Source organism: Sylvia atricapilla, chromosome 10, assembly GCF_009819655.1.
Source record: "Sylvia atricapilla isolate bSylAtr1 chromosome 10, bSylAtr1.pri, whole genome shotgun sequence".
NCBI classification, from domain to species: Eukaryota; Metazoa; Chordata; class Aves; order Passeriformes; family Sylviidae; genus Sylvia; species Sylvia atricapilla.
Window position 1 is genome coordinate 23,155,307 of NC_089149.1, and position 13,550 is coordinate 23,168,856.

At 47.0% G+C, this 13,550-nt stretch overlaps 1 protein-coding gene across 2 annotated transcripts in view; it reads right to left on the minus strand.

Annotated features, from left to right (window-relative positions):
* Nucleotides 1-12,708, minus strand: part of PID1 (phosphotyrosine interaction domain containing 1) — an 85,637-nt gene extending 72,929 nt beyond the window's left edge. Inside the window, exon 1 of one of the 2 annotated variants that reach the window (XM_066326305.1) lies at nucleotides 12,626-12,708. In XM_066326305.1, the coding sequence (XP_066182402.1) occupies nucleotides 12,626-12,655 (30 nt within the window). In that variant the 5' untranslated portion in view covers nucleotides 12,656-12,708. Of the gene's footprint in view, nucleotides 1-9,073; nucleotides 9,506-12,625 lie in introns of those variants that run through there. The other variant, XM_066326306.1, reaches the window with a different exon arrangement.
* Nucleotides 12,709-13,550: the final 842 nt, after the last annotated feature.

A 13,550-nucleotide genomic window follows, 5' to 3' on the forward strand; every position in this document is an offset into this window, starting at 1 on the left:
CCAGACTCTTCCAAAGCCTTGTTCCAAGGCTGGACCTGTACAAACTACTGCATACATGAGAACTTAGAGGACAAATCACAGCATATTTCTGTAGAATGGTGTGCACTGCCAGCTCAACTCCCTGTTCCACTGGAGATCTGGACTTTACCATCTCTGTTCCCGGTTCATACCCACACTCACGAACAATTAGAAGGGCCAAAGAGTGCAACAACCATGCCAAGTATGGTAAATCAGCCAGGCAAAGCAAGGGGTGTTACTCTGGTGCAGGCAGCTCAGGGGAATGTCACCATACAGGATCCACTTCCAATAGATGGACAAATTGTGCTCTGTCAGTTTGTTCCTGTCACAAAATAGTCCCCAATTCCCCTGGAGAGCTCCCAACAGCTCTGTCCCCTCCCTGGCCAGTCCATCCCACTGGCATTGCTAAGGGAGCTTCTACCCGCTCCTTTAGCCAGAGCGCTCCAACTGAAGGGATTTAATAAAACTATCTTAAATAAAACTAGTTCTGCCTAATGAGACCTATTAACTGGGATACTAGAAAGACTAACTTTTCTGGAAACTGCTGCACAGCCAAAACCACTCTGCACTGAGGGCTCTGCAGCACAGCTGCAATTGTCAGCAGTCACTAACATTGTTATCTAGAACTCCTCAAACCTGCATTACTTTACACCTAGCATGGGAAGTCACATACGGTGCTGGCAGTGCACCCTAAGTTCGTTTTAAAGCAAACATCAAGTTACAGAGTGGAGGCCAGACTTAAAAACCTCCCAGAAAACTGTTTAAAACTTAAAATTTAAAACCCGACAGATTTTTGGGAAACGAGGAAGAATATGACTGCACACGTATGGATTCCAGGGTAAGAACATGTTGGAAACAATGTTTCCTTTTCCCAGGATGAGGCAGACTGCTCTTTAACTTCAGTTTCGTAATGAGGGCTGCTGGATAAAAAACATTTGTTTGCTCCTGAGAAATGCTGAAAAAAAAAAAATATAAAGCAAAGTGGGCATTTTTCATCCTTTGAAGAAACAAATACATGACGTTTTCACAAGAAAATGTGAAAATAAGGAAAAAAAAAAAAAGTAAGAAACAGACTGGATCCACAAATAAGAAATACAGGTTTTGGCTGAAAACAGAAGATATTTCCTGAGGCTCTGGAGGTGTGTGCAGCCACCAGGGAACACACCAGGGCTGGTGATGCTCTGAGCCCAACGTCAGGCAGCTGCCACAGCCCTGCTCCTGTCCTCCTGCGAGGGACCCACACTCCTTTCCCCACTGAGGGGAGGAACTGGGGGCCTGAGAGGCTCATGAACACTTCCACAAGTGTTCAGAAAAGCAGTTTTCCCCAGCCCCAGGCGGGCGGGGCACTCGCTGCAGAGCAGCCCCTTATCCAAACAGCATTAGGGCTTGCTCCAGGATGACCTCAACAGCACACACTTTCCAAAAAGAGTCATACAGAAACATTTCATTCTGCTCTCTCAGACGTTAAGTCTTGTCTCATATAGCTACTCCTAAAATAAAAAAAAAAAAATTTAAAAAAAAAAAAAGAGAGAAGAAAAAAATTCAAGTAAAATTCGGACTTTTAAAACAACACATGAAGTTTCTTCTCAGTCAAAATAAAAGAAACATAGGGTAACTCTGCTGGCATTAGTGTTGGCACTTAGATTTATACCAACACTCTCAAAATCTGAATTTGGACCAAAACCAAACCCCACATAAAGACAGGGGCAAAGTTTATCCTCAAGCGAACAAAATAACATCTCTTCTAGACATTAATGGCTTCTGAAACTCTCTAGCTTGATACAACATTAGTGATTTAAATGCCAAACCACATTCACTCTGTTTATCTTGGGAAGCTCCACATCCATGTAAGAACACCCTCAGACCATAACAGAGGAATGAAAGGTCAGGCTGTTGCTTTCAGAACCAGTGCAGTAAACACAAGGTATGGGCATTTCCCTGGTCAGTGCCACCCACTGCAGCTGGCTATTTTTCAAATATCATGTAAGCAGCATGAATAACTTCTGATACAAAGAAATAAAAAACTCAACTTGAAAAAAAAAAAGCAATAAAAATACACTCTGAAAGTAATTTAAACCAACCAGAAGTGAGCTATTTCAGTGCAGGATTTCTGCAGATGTGGCTCCTGGGCCATGCCAGGCTGCTCATGGACCTCTCAAGTCCCCAGCTGATGACCTGCTCCTCCCACACTCAGAAGCTCTACATCACTATATAGCACTTAACTTTATCCAAAGCCTCCTTAGATTCTGCTTTTCTGACAAACATATGTAGGTACCTTAAACAGACCTCACTGCCTCACACAGCTGGACCCTGCTCTGTCCTGCTGGAGCACAGTCCCAGGCTCAGAAAACCTCTCAAGCTTGTCCAGTCACAGGGGTGAAAACCCTAAGCTGCAGTTCTGAAAGTCTCTTTCCAGTTGAAGATCTGCCCATGACTCATTTCAGCTCACACTTGCAGCTCAGCATGTCTTCAAATGTGACTTTTCCTTAGGGGAGATGAGCTCTGCCACTTCTGCAGCCTGAAACATGTCAGCATTTTAAATGTGAGCAGGATGGGGGAGAATGGCTTCAGGAAAGGAATTATTAAGCACTAACTAGAATTGATTACTAGAATAAGTGAATATTTTTCACTGTCTTGAAGTGCCAGGGCTTTTCACTACCCTTGATTACAAAAGGCAGTCATCTCATTCATTTAGAGATGGATTTCAGGCTGGCCACAGCACCCAGACAGGCTGCCCTGTGCCTTGGCAGACCATGCAGCAAGACTGCTATTTCTGACAGGTTATTTCCTACACCAGGCAGCCCCACTTCCCACTGGACACCCCCAAGGAAATGATCTGAACTCCACGTGTGATGACCATTGAGGAAAACAAAATCCCAAACCTTCACAGTGGGTTAAGTCCTGGGAACTCTGTGTCCTGTTCCCAAGCCAGAAGCTGCAGGACTGTGAAGGGCAGGTGTAAGGAAGACCTTAAAAGGTCTTAAAATACCTTAAAAGACACAAGACTTTAAAAGCAACAAGAAAAAAACTGAGTAGTGCAACACCCATCTGTGGGAAAAGGCACCAGGAGAACCTACCTGTGCTTCTGTAACCTTTCAAATTGTTCAACTCCTCCTTCCATAGCAACTCTGTATTTTAGAAGTACAAGATTAAAACATTGCCCTTTGAAAATGTTACATGTCCCAGCACCAAGCTTCAGGCTCTTTAACAAAAAAAGAGCTGCTCTTTTCTCATTAAAGAAAACACCAGATCAAAACAAAAGTCAGTCACAAACAAACGCTTCCTAACATTCCTTATAAAGCAGAGAAAAGTTACACTGCCATCTCAAATGGCAAGATAAAAGTTAATGGATTCAAAGGTCTATTCCTACACACCAAGATAAGGCTGCATGCCTAAATCTGAGTGATTTAACACTCATTTATCGAAGTGAACTGTCCAATCTCATAGAAAGTAACATCCCCTCTGCAGCCCTCAGCACTGGTGCTCCATCTGCAAGAGTGTGACAGGGAGGGTTCCACCTCCCCCATCATCCCAGCCGTGTATCCCAACAGGCAGCACAGCCTGAGGGGAGCCAGGGCCACAAATCCACAGCTCCCAGGGCAGCCCAGCTCAGCGAGGGTGAACCTGAACCCAGCCCAACAGTCCCTGTGCCTTGTCCTTGGATGGAAGATGTCAGGACTTTGGGTGTCTGAGAAATCACCGATGGCTTTCTTCTTTGTTGCCTACCAGAAAAAGCAAGCACCCGGCACTCTCCAGCAGCACTGCACATCCCTCCAGCAGTTCATTCTTGCAGGAGGCACCAAAGCTGTCTTCACTATCAGGATTTTCTCAAACACACAGTACCAAGCTCAATAGGCCCTTTTTAACCACACTATCAAGAGGGCCGACATAAAATTTTCAAAATATCCTTCCTTCTAATTCTAATCCAAACAACAGAGCACAGCTGTGAAAACTGAAGCCTGTACAGATCTGCACTGCACAGGCTCCTTCTTAAAAACCCTGGGACAGGATTCAAGCTTCTGCATTTTCTGATTCAAATTTATAGTCAGGCACAGAAAATTCCCATGGACTAGGGAAAAAAGAAAAATGCTTAAGCTGACAATTTTCTGAAAGATGAAAAAAATTCACTGCTATCTTTTGCTGACACACTGTGCAGCAGTGGGACAGAGGTCCACACTATGCCCTGACAACCAGGCAGCTCCAGGAACTGTCAACTGGTGTTTGCTTAAGTTCCAAGAGGTACTTTTCTGGTCAAAAACCAGAAAAAATATAATAAATGCCATATGGAAAAGCTGAAATCGGGCAAAAGGTTCAGTTAAATAAATAGCTTCAAATGAGGGGAAAAAGGATTAAAACCCTGTTTTTGAAGTCTGATGTATTTTTTTTCCAACAATTTTGCTGCTTGTCTTTTCACTCTCCAGCTCAGAGTCAAAGCCAGAACAACCAGCGCACCATAACACAACTTCCAGTGCTCTTCTCCCCAGCAGAAGGGAATCCTAGAAAACCAAGGACAGAATTCCCTAATACGACATTAAAAACAAGTTCAGCATACTGATCTGGATGAGATAGTTTTGATGGACAACAACAGAAATTTGTTTTGCCTGTTTTCCTTAAGCAGAATGGCGGGGAAGGAGGGAAAGGTGATTTCTCTCCCCAAGAAACTACCATTTTCAGGTCACTGTCACCATGATCAGTTCAGAATGCACAGATTAATCCTGACAGCAGGAAAGCTGGTTCCCAGCTACAGGAGAACCACAGAGCAGCTGAGACTCTGGAGAGCCTCTCCCTGCACCCATTCAGAAAAGGAATGTTGCACCCAACCCTCCTTCCTACCCCTCACCACCCAGACTCAGGGAGGGAAAGGAGAGCTAGAAACTCGCAGGTTCAGATGTGTTTGATGCTGCCACCATCACCACGCCTTGGCCCCTCACAGACCCCAAACTCCTTTTTTCCTGCCTTCCAACCAGCAGAATTACTCAGGAGGCTCCATAGCAGAGAATATTGTTCATTTCAAATGAGATCACACAAACTCTCTGGATCTCCTGTAACAGTCCAATAGTTGAGTTTCCTGCTCCGCTCTCTGTCACCAGGCTCAAGGTTGGTACTGACCCCAGTGAAGTTTGGATCAGATCCCACTGCAGAATCTTCAGAGCAGTTACTTCACCGGCAGGACCAGACTGAACATCAGTTCTCTTCTCCAGACACTCAGTGAGTGGGTGAGTTTTCAAAAGAGCACAGTCCACCAGGTAAAACACTCTCTGGAAAAGACTGGCCCTGAACAAAGCTGAAGACCTGTAAACGGACTCTCCAGGGTCGTTCTGCAAGTTTCACATGAGATGTATGGAACAACCATTTCTCAAACCCAGAGGGAGCTTGGCATGGGAATAAAGAGGTGGTCACAAATCTGAGCTTCAGGACACTAAATTACATTTCTATCTGCTCTCAGTGTTCTTGGCAGCTCCCATCAAATATATCTGGAGAAAATGTTTTCATTTGAGGAGGTACTTGGAAATTGTCTGGCATAACACAGACCCAAGGCCACAAAAAGTGATGGTGCAAGGACTCCAACTGCCCTGGTGCTATCCCAAACCAGAAGCACTGGGCTTACAGCGTAACTCCACCAGTAAAACTCACCAGCAGCAAGTCAGGTTAGAAATATTCCTGCTCACATTGCCTGGAAGCAAAACCAGCCATTAACCTGTGAAAGGTACATTTATTTAAATGGTCCCAAGGAAAACACTTACGGAGGTTTTTCAAAGACCAACACTCCAGAAGTCGTCACCAAACTGCCAAGGTGTCAACGCAACGAGACCAATTTAGTCATTCTATGTGTATTTTGAGGCTATTTGTGCATGAGGCTATGTGTAATTTTGTTGAAGCAACATCATTAAAAGAACATTAAACACTGGCAATACGCAACTTTTTATTTTTCCTTCAGATTCTATGCAAAGATTTATATTTGCCACTCCATATTTTCAGTATTTCAGCGGGAAAAAAAAAAAATGAAATGTTGTATTAGGTCTTCTCAGGACACTTGTACAATCACCCACATTTACCATGTTTGATCAAAGAGTTCTGATTCAGTTATTCAGAAACAGCTCAAAAGACTTAACGCTGTCACTTGTAACTTTTCTAGCTATTATATGAAGTGCAGATAAGTTCAATTACTACACGTGAAAGCACTATGGGGAAAACAAATATTGTAAGGGCTAAACATTGCTTCAAGGGACTTTTCAACTACACATTTACTTGTCTCTGGGTAGTCAGACTCTCCTCTTGCCTGCACAGAGCCTCATCAAAAACACAATAGTGCTGTAAGGGTAAGGACACTTAGCCCAACACCTCAGCACCAACCCAAGGCGTGTCTGCTGAGAACACAGCTGTGCCTGGAAGGAAACAGTAACATCTGGGCAGACCACTGCTGACTGCCCTGTCCTGCTGGATGACACCAGGGACACACAAAACCTGAAACAGGTACTTAGAATTCTGAACTATTTAGACTGAATGCTTTAGTGTCCCTTTCTTCAAGGAAGTCACTGCTTAAAGTTTTTTTCTTGGTCATCAAACAGGCTGGCAGTTTCATAAACATAAACTAGTAGTACACTATAAATGAACCCTGAATATCATTTCCCTGGGGGCTTTTTCACAAGGCACTCACTTGATTTTGATTTTCTTTTGGTCACAAAATGCTTCACAAAATTAACATTTTTCCAGAGCCATTCAGTACAAACAATAAATAACGTAGAAAAAAAGGAACTGCCTGAGCTAAGTGGTGCCAGATGAGCCTCCTGGAATCACAGGGGGTTTGTTTTAAAGATTCCTGACTGCTGTAAAGTCATAGCAGCAAACTAGAGTGCAAAAAAAAAGTACAAAAACTCTGATGCTTGAAAGATATCCTGAAGCTATACAGTGCCAAAACACCGGGCTGTAGGACTTCAGACATTTGCAGCCACATGACTCAGGCTTAAATTTCAAATACTTTTCATTTTTTCCTTCTGACATAATATTTAATGAAACCAGAGTTCAGTAGTAGTATCAGTCCTGCTATACATGTCTTGCAGCAGTTTCTGCCTGGACAGCTGTTTGTGTGCTTACAACTCACTTGTGTTTGGTTTAGAAAGGTTTTCCACATGCTTGGAAAATCGGATAACTATTGTTTCAATTGACTATATGGTGCATTTTTAACACACATATGCATGTGAACACTGAAAAGGATTAGAAGCTCATTTTGAAAGTACCAGTGGCACCTAAAACCACATTACATCTGAACACGTGCAAACGTTTGCCACCAAACCACAGTGCCTGTGATCGCCTCGAAGCAGTCATACCCCAGAGCTGACTTCTCTTTAGTGAAAAATCTTTTCAATGCTCCTGATACAGGAAAGGCATTTGATGTGTATACTAGTGGTAGTGGATGCATGTAATATACATAAATTTAGCAAGAGTCTACAGTCACAAAATCTACAAGTATAAAAATAGATTGAAGATGCAAGGCTACAGGTGCATTAACGAATTCCTGTAAAATGAGCAATATGTTAACAAAGCCTTGGAAAATAGTGCTCACAGCCCAGCCTGAAGGTGAGCATCAACACCCCAATATGGCTGCTTTCACTTTTTTCACTTCTATTAATAGCTACACTGTTGTTTTACTGCTGTATCATAATAATGTGGAAGTATATTACACCAGCAACTCAAAGACTGTAGTAAAGCAACCTTACACAATCTTATTTCCCATGGACTTCAGAGGAGCTGCACAAGCTACATGATGGCAGAATTAAGCCCTGAGGTTCAGGAAATCAAACTTGCCCCAGTAAAGGACTTGAAGCTTCCTGCCCTTCATCACCCACTTCACTTCATCTCATCTTGCCCACATGCAGCTCTCCTGCGCAGTATTTCACAGCACATTAGGGGAGATGTGGAACTCTACTTCATGAAAGAAATACATTCTAACAATATGAGAATACACTAAAGCCATCCACTATTAAATCCTTGCCCAAATAGGGCCCCAAACTGTGGGTTTCAATAAGAATACTGAACTTCCAGATGAGCAGAGAGAGAATCACTGAAGTCCTACTGTGAACACTCGGCTATCTGCATGCCCATATGAAGCCAAGCAGTGTCCAGCCCATAGCTCCATGACACAGCACCCTTGTCTTCCTCTCTGCTGGGTCCCCACTCATGTGAGCCCATCCCCTGTACCACCCACACAAGCAGAGTGAGACCATCTCTAAAAAGAGGGCTCATGAGCATGGCTCAGCTCAGGGACACCCAGCACCACAGCACGAGGCTGGGCAGCACCAGCACTGCTGCTCTGGGGGAAAAGCTGTTTGAACATGGTGATCCCTATTACCCACAAGTGTCAAGAGAGTCAGGGAAACTTATAAACAGGGGGTAGAAACAGCACGACCTCGGAAACTATGCGCCCCCTGGGATTTATTATCTAGAAACAATGTCTGGCATCAAGCTTCCAGGAAAATTTAGGTTACAAAGCAAATAGCAGCCAGGCTATGTTGTCTCAGGCTGTGAGAACACCTTGCTTGTTTTCAAATACCAATTCAGAGTCCTCCCAGGAGCATCACTGAGACCATGAGCTCCAAAACCCCAGCTGTGCTGCCAAGGGCAGCTGAACCAGGCACAGAAGGTACATTTGGAAATAGTTCTAAAGAAAAGATTTCACAATATTTTTGGCATCATTTCAACAAGTGCCACTGCCACAAACATCAAGCCACAAATCAGTGCCCACTGCTTATAACTGCTGGTAAGGTCTGCTGCAAACATGACAATGTAAACCAGATCAGGCAGGTACAGTGAGCTCCAGGCTGGAGTCTCCCCATTCCCAGCAGGGGGAATGACCTTTAAATACCTGAAGCAACCTTGGCTGCCGCTCCAGGGAAGACTGGGACGTACACACATATTCCATATGTTCACCTGCACTTTACTGAACACAAGCCAGGAATGCCACCATAGAAATTAGAAGCTAAAAAGTCTCCCAAACAAACACAGTCCCAGATCATCTCTCTTACACTAAGTGTGAATAATGCTAATCCTGTATTACCTGCAAAATCATGATCTTCTTATCACATCAGAGACTCGCTGATCCCTGTGGTATATCCCAGATGTATGACTTCACATGTAACTGCCTGTCCTGCTAACTTTGGAGAAAACAGACGAAACTTCAATGTTGCTATAGGTGAAAGAATCATAAAAAGTGAAAGGAAAGGAAGAGCAAAAAAAGAAGTAGGCTTTGCTGTATTATATTTTCAAGAAGAAACCACAATATCTACGTTTTTTCTAGCTTATTCTTGCAATCCGTTTAATTCTACATATCTTCCAGAAACAGAGAGGCTTCTTCATTAAACGGCGGCATAACGGGAAAAGCTTCCATCAGGGGGAAGTAGAGAACAGGCTGACAAAAACAAAACAAAAAACAAGAAAACACAGCTTATTCCAGCAAAGCCAGAAATCAAAGCTCCGCGAAGGGGGGAACATTTTAGCAGCAGATGAAACTTTCAGCAGCAAATAGCTACCACAGCAATGGGGACAAGTCCTGTTCATGCCCCAGCTCACTGCATTCTGTAACCCAGCTGCTGATGACACTTCATTCCTATTGCGTATGCATGAGCTTTGCTGCTGACCTCACTACTGGAATTGTACCCATCCAGTCAATGCCAAAAACTCCAACACAAACTATGAAACTTAACAGGACCGAGCACAATTTGGAACAGAAGTAGATTTTGCGTGAACGGCAACATACCAGGAATGTGCAGTCTTGTCATCCATTGTGTGGGACTGGGAAAGGAGGCCCGTGAGCAATAGAGGACCAGGCACAGCTTGTCAGACCACACCAGGAGCCCTCACACTGCCATGGCCATTTAAGTTAAACATACACAGCTTGCCTTAGAGCTGAGGGCAGGACTGACCCGCACCAACAGGCATCCACTTCCAAAGGCAGTTCATACTTTCCCTTGCTGAACCAAGCCAAAAGAAATATTCTGAGAGATGAAAATATTTTCTTTGCCATTTTACTTAGTACAGAGCTACACCACGGACTAACAACAGACTTGCACTTCCCCACAGCTGGGTATTGACACAAGATACATCTGGGTCAAAACTATTCCACATACCATGCACACATTAGAACATCAAGAAAGCTGGGCCAGCTCCACACTTCCTGCACCCATACATCAGCTTGATGTAACTGCCATTATACATCCCCCAAATATCCTACAGTAGTGACTTGACATAACCGTAATCCCAAAATACATTAATAGAGACCATAAGACGTCGTCTACTCTACCCAGTGACCACATACCACCCTGCTACAACCAAAATCCCATACACAGAGCCTCACAACGCTTGTTTGTCAGCCAAGGAGAGAGCCTGTGATGCCAGGGACAAGCAGAGGGCCCCTCTTCAACACCCCCATTGCACCAGCATTTGTTTCACAGCAGTTATGTGCCAGGAGAGAGGCTGCCTGGCACAAAGAGAGCAACACGGGACACCTGAAACTAAATTAAGATGTTGAGGGGGAGGAAAAAGGGGGAAAAAAATGCATTTATACCTTGCACAAGCTCTCCTTGGGGGGCCAGGCAGCACTGCCAACAGTTCTGGCCAGGCTGATGAGTCACATGTCAAGGGAAGATCAGACCACTTGAAAGAACCAGGCTTCAAGGGTTTTTTGAAGAAAAAAAAATTTCAGAGGGGTTGGGGTTATTAGATAGTTTATTGCCCATGTAACTCTAGCTCATACGTATATGGATTAGGATTAAGCTTTCAGTTCCAGGATCTCATCCTAGTTACCCCAGCATCCTTCCCCTCACTGCACTCATTTTGTCCACAATTCACGACATTGTTATTTAGCCCCTTATGTGAACATAGAATTATTATGGGCTTCCTCTGATTTTTCCAAGGCTTTCTTCCCCCTTTCAGGAGCTGGTACAAGTCCAAAGCATCCTTTAATTCTGCAAATCTGAGTCCCCTGGATTTCTTGATTTTTTTTAGAGCACCTACAGTTATTCATGTACTTCCCCAAAAACTCCTGTTCGCAAAAAGTGCATTTACAGGCACTCAGCATTTTGATCAGCTCAGGATGCGCGGAGACTCCAGACAGAGGCAACCAAAGTGGATTTGCACAAAGTTAGTGGCCGCTGCTGAGTGTTTGGTGTTTGTGGCTCCCTTTCCAGAACAGGAAGGAGCACAGGCTCCTCTTGCTTCAGGCTTGGGTTCTGCTGCAACAGGTAAGTTAGAGGCCCAGTGATCAGTCATCTCTCCTCCAGACAGCCCTGGTTCCTCACAGCACACAGCCATTCCCACCCACTGCCTGAGGCCAGATCCCTAACAGTGCACAGGATAAGGCTAAACAAGGTTACGCTCACAAGCTTATTCTGCAAAACACAAGCATTTGGTTCTCTTTAGCCTTGCATGCTCTTGTAGGCAGCATCAGATATTTGTCATAATAGTACCTTGTTATTTTAACACCTCGCTAATTCCACAAAGGGGACACAAAGCCATTCTGCACAATCCAGACCAGCACAACACGACTAACCTCGGCTTTCCCTTTCTCCTTCCCTTCCCTCGCACTCTCCTTTGTCACCAGCCGCTGGGAGCAACCTCACCTGAGGTCTGTCTCCTGCATCAGCATCTCCCCAGAGAACACCCCTGCCTCCGCAGCACCCCAGACCATTAACTCCTTCACTCAGGGCATCCTGCCACTTGTGTTTAGCAGAGAGGTTTCTGACTAACACAGGGAAAGAAATAACTAACAATACGCTCACATAGATTTACCCCGGAATCCATCAACTATGCACGTGGTACATCATTCCTATCCACAAAAAAATCAAGCTTTTTATTGTAGAGAAAAATACCGTTTTTTCAGACCAGGAATTATTCCTGTTACTGGTGAAGATTAAAGCTCATGGATCTCTCAGCTTCACTCTACTATCAACTCCAATTAAACTGATGATTTTTCTGTTCATATCAAAGCAAATTCACAATCTGAATTGCAAAAGTAGTAATAACCTTTTTTTGTCATCTGCTGTACCCATTGATCCTTATTCTAGATGTCCAATTCTCTCACTCGGCACTTGCTCTGGAAAACTACACGAAACCGACGCAGTGGAACTACAGAGTGAGTTTTATTTCATCTCGCCCTCTCCTGTCTCGGATTTCCCCGGACCGTGCAACGCGGACACAAGCCGCACGAACAACGGCAGAGCCGGCACCGCGGGTGCGGCCAGGGGGGACCCGGGACCCCGACACATCCCGACCTCTGGGCGTGCGGCTGCCAAAGGACTCCCGCGGGATCCCGCATCCCCCGCGCGCCGCTCCGAGGGACCCTCGGAGGGACCCGGGCAGGGCCGCTCGGGGCTGCCCTCAGCCGGGGGACGGCGGAGAAGCCCCTGAGCGGCGCGATCCCCGCCGAGCCCCGCCGCCGCCCGCTGCCGGCACCCAGCGCCGCCGGGCAGCGACACCCGCACCGCGTGCGCGTCCCCGCACGCCGCCCTCCGCGCCGGCGCGGGGAGAAGTTGCCACAAACTCCCGGTCCGGGGGTGATGCTCCGCCGGCCCCGCCGCCCCCTCAGGCTCGGACCCCGGCCGGCCCCCCCTACCTGCAGCCGCTCCGTGGCCGGCTGCCACATGGTGCCGCGGCGGCGGGAGGCGCTGCCGAGCGGGGCCGCGCGCGGCTCTCTGCGGGCGCGCGCCCCGCCCCGCCCCGCCCCGCCCCGCCCACGCGTGGGGGCCACGCGCGGAGCCGCCCGGCACTGCCGGTCCCCGGGCACGGCATCCATCCCACCTGGGCACGGCATCCATCCCACCCGGGCACGGCATCCATCCACCCGGGCACGGCATTCATCCCACCCAGACACGGCATCCATCCCACCTGGGCAGGGCATCCATCCCACCTGGGCACGGCATCCATCCCACCCGGGCACGGCATCCATCCCACCCAGACACGGCATCCATCCCACCTGGGCACGGCATTCAACCCACCTGGGCACGGCATCCATCCCACCCGGGCAGGGCATCCATCCCACCTGGGCACGGCATCCAACCCACCTGGGCACGGCATCCAGCCCACCTGGGCTCGGCATCCATCCCACCTGGGCACGGCATCCATCCCCCGGACACGGCATTATTCCCCAGGCACACAGCATCGATCCCAGCCGGGCACAGCATCCATCCCCCCGAGCACGGCCAACATCGCACCTGGACACCTGTGGTGACCGGGACAGCGCCTCTCCGCAGCGCTGCCCCAGGCCGCCGTGTCCCGGCTCCGCACGGCGCTCTCGGGCAGCGATGCCGTCTCCCCACTGGCGTTCGCTGTGCGCTGCCTGGGAGCTGTGGACCCCTCCAGAGGAGCCTTCCCCAAGAAACGCTTGTCTCACCGCAGCTGAAACTTTTTCCTCCGGTTCTGCAGGTGGTTTCAAGCACATAGGACGTGTCATGATTCCGTAAGGTCGCTGCTGCTGGCAGTGCGGGGTCATGGAGCACAGGGAGCCGCCAGCTGGGGGCAGGATCCCCCCTGCCCGGTCA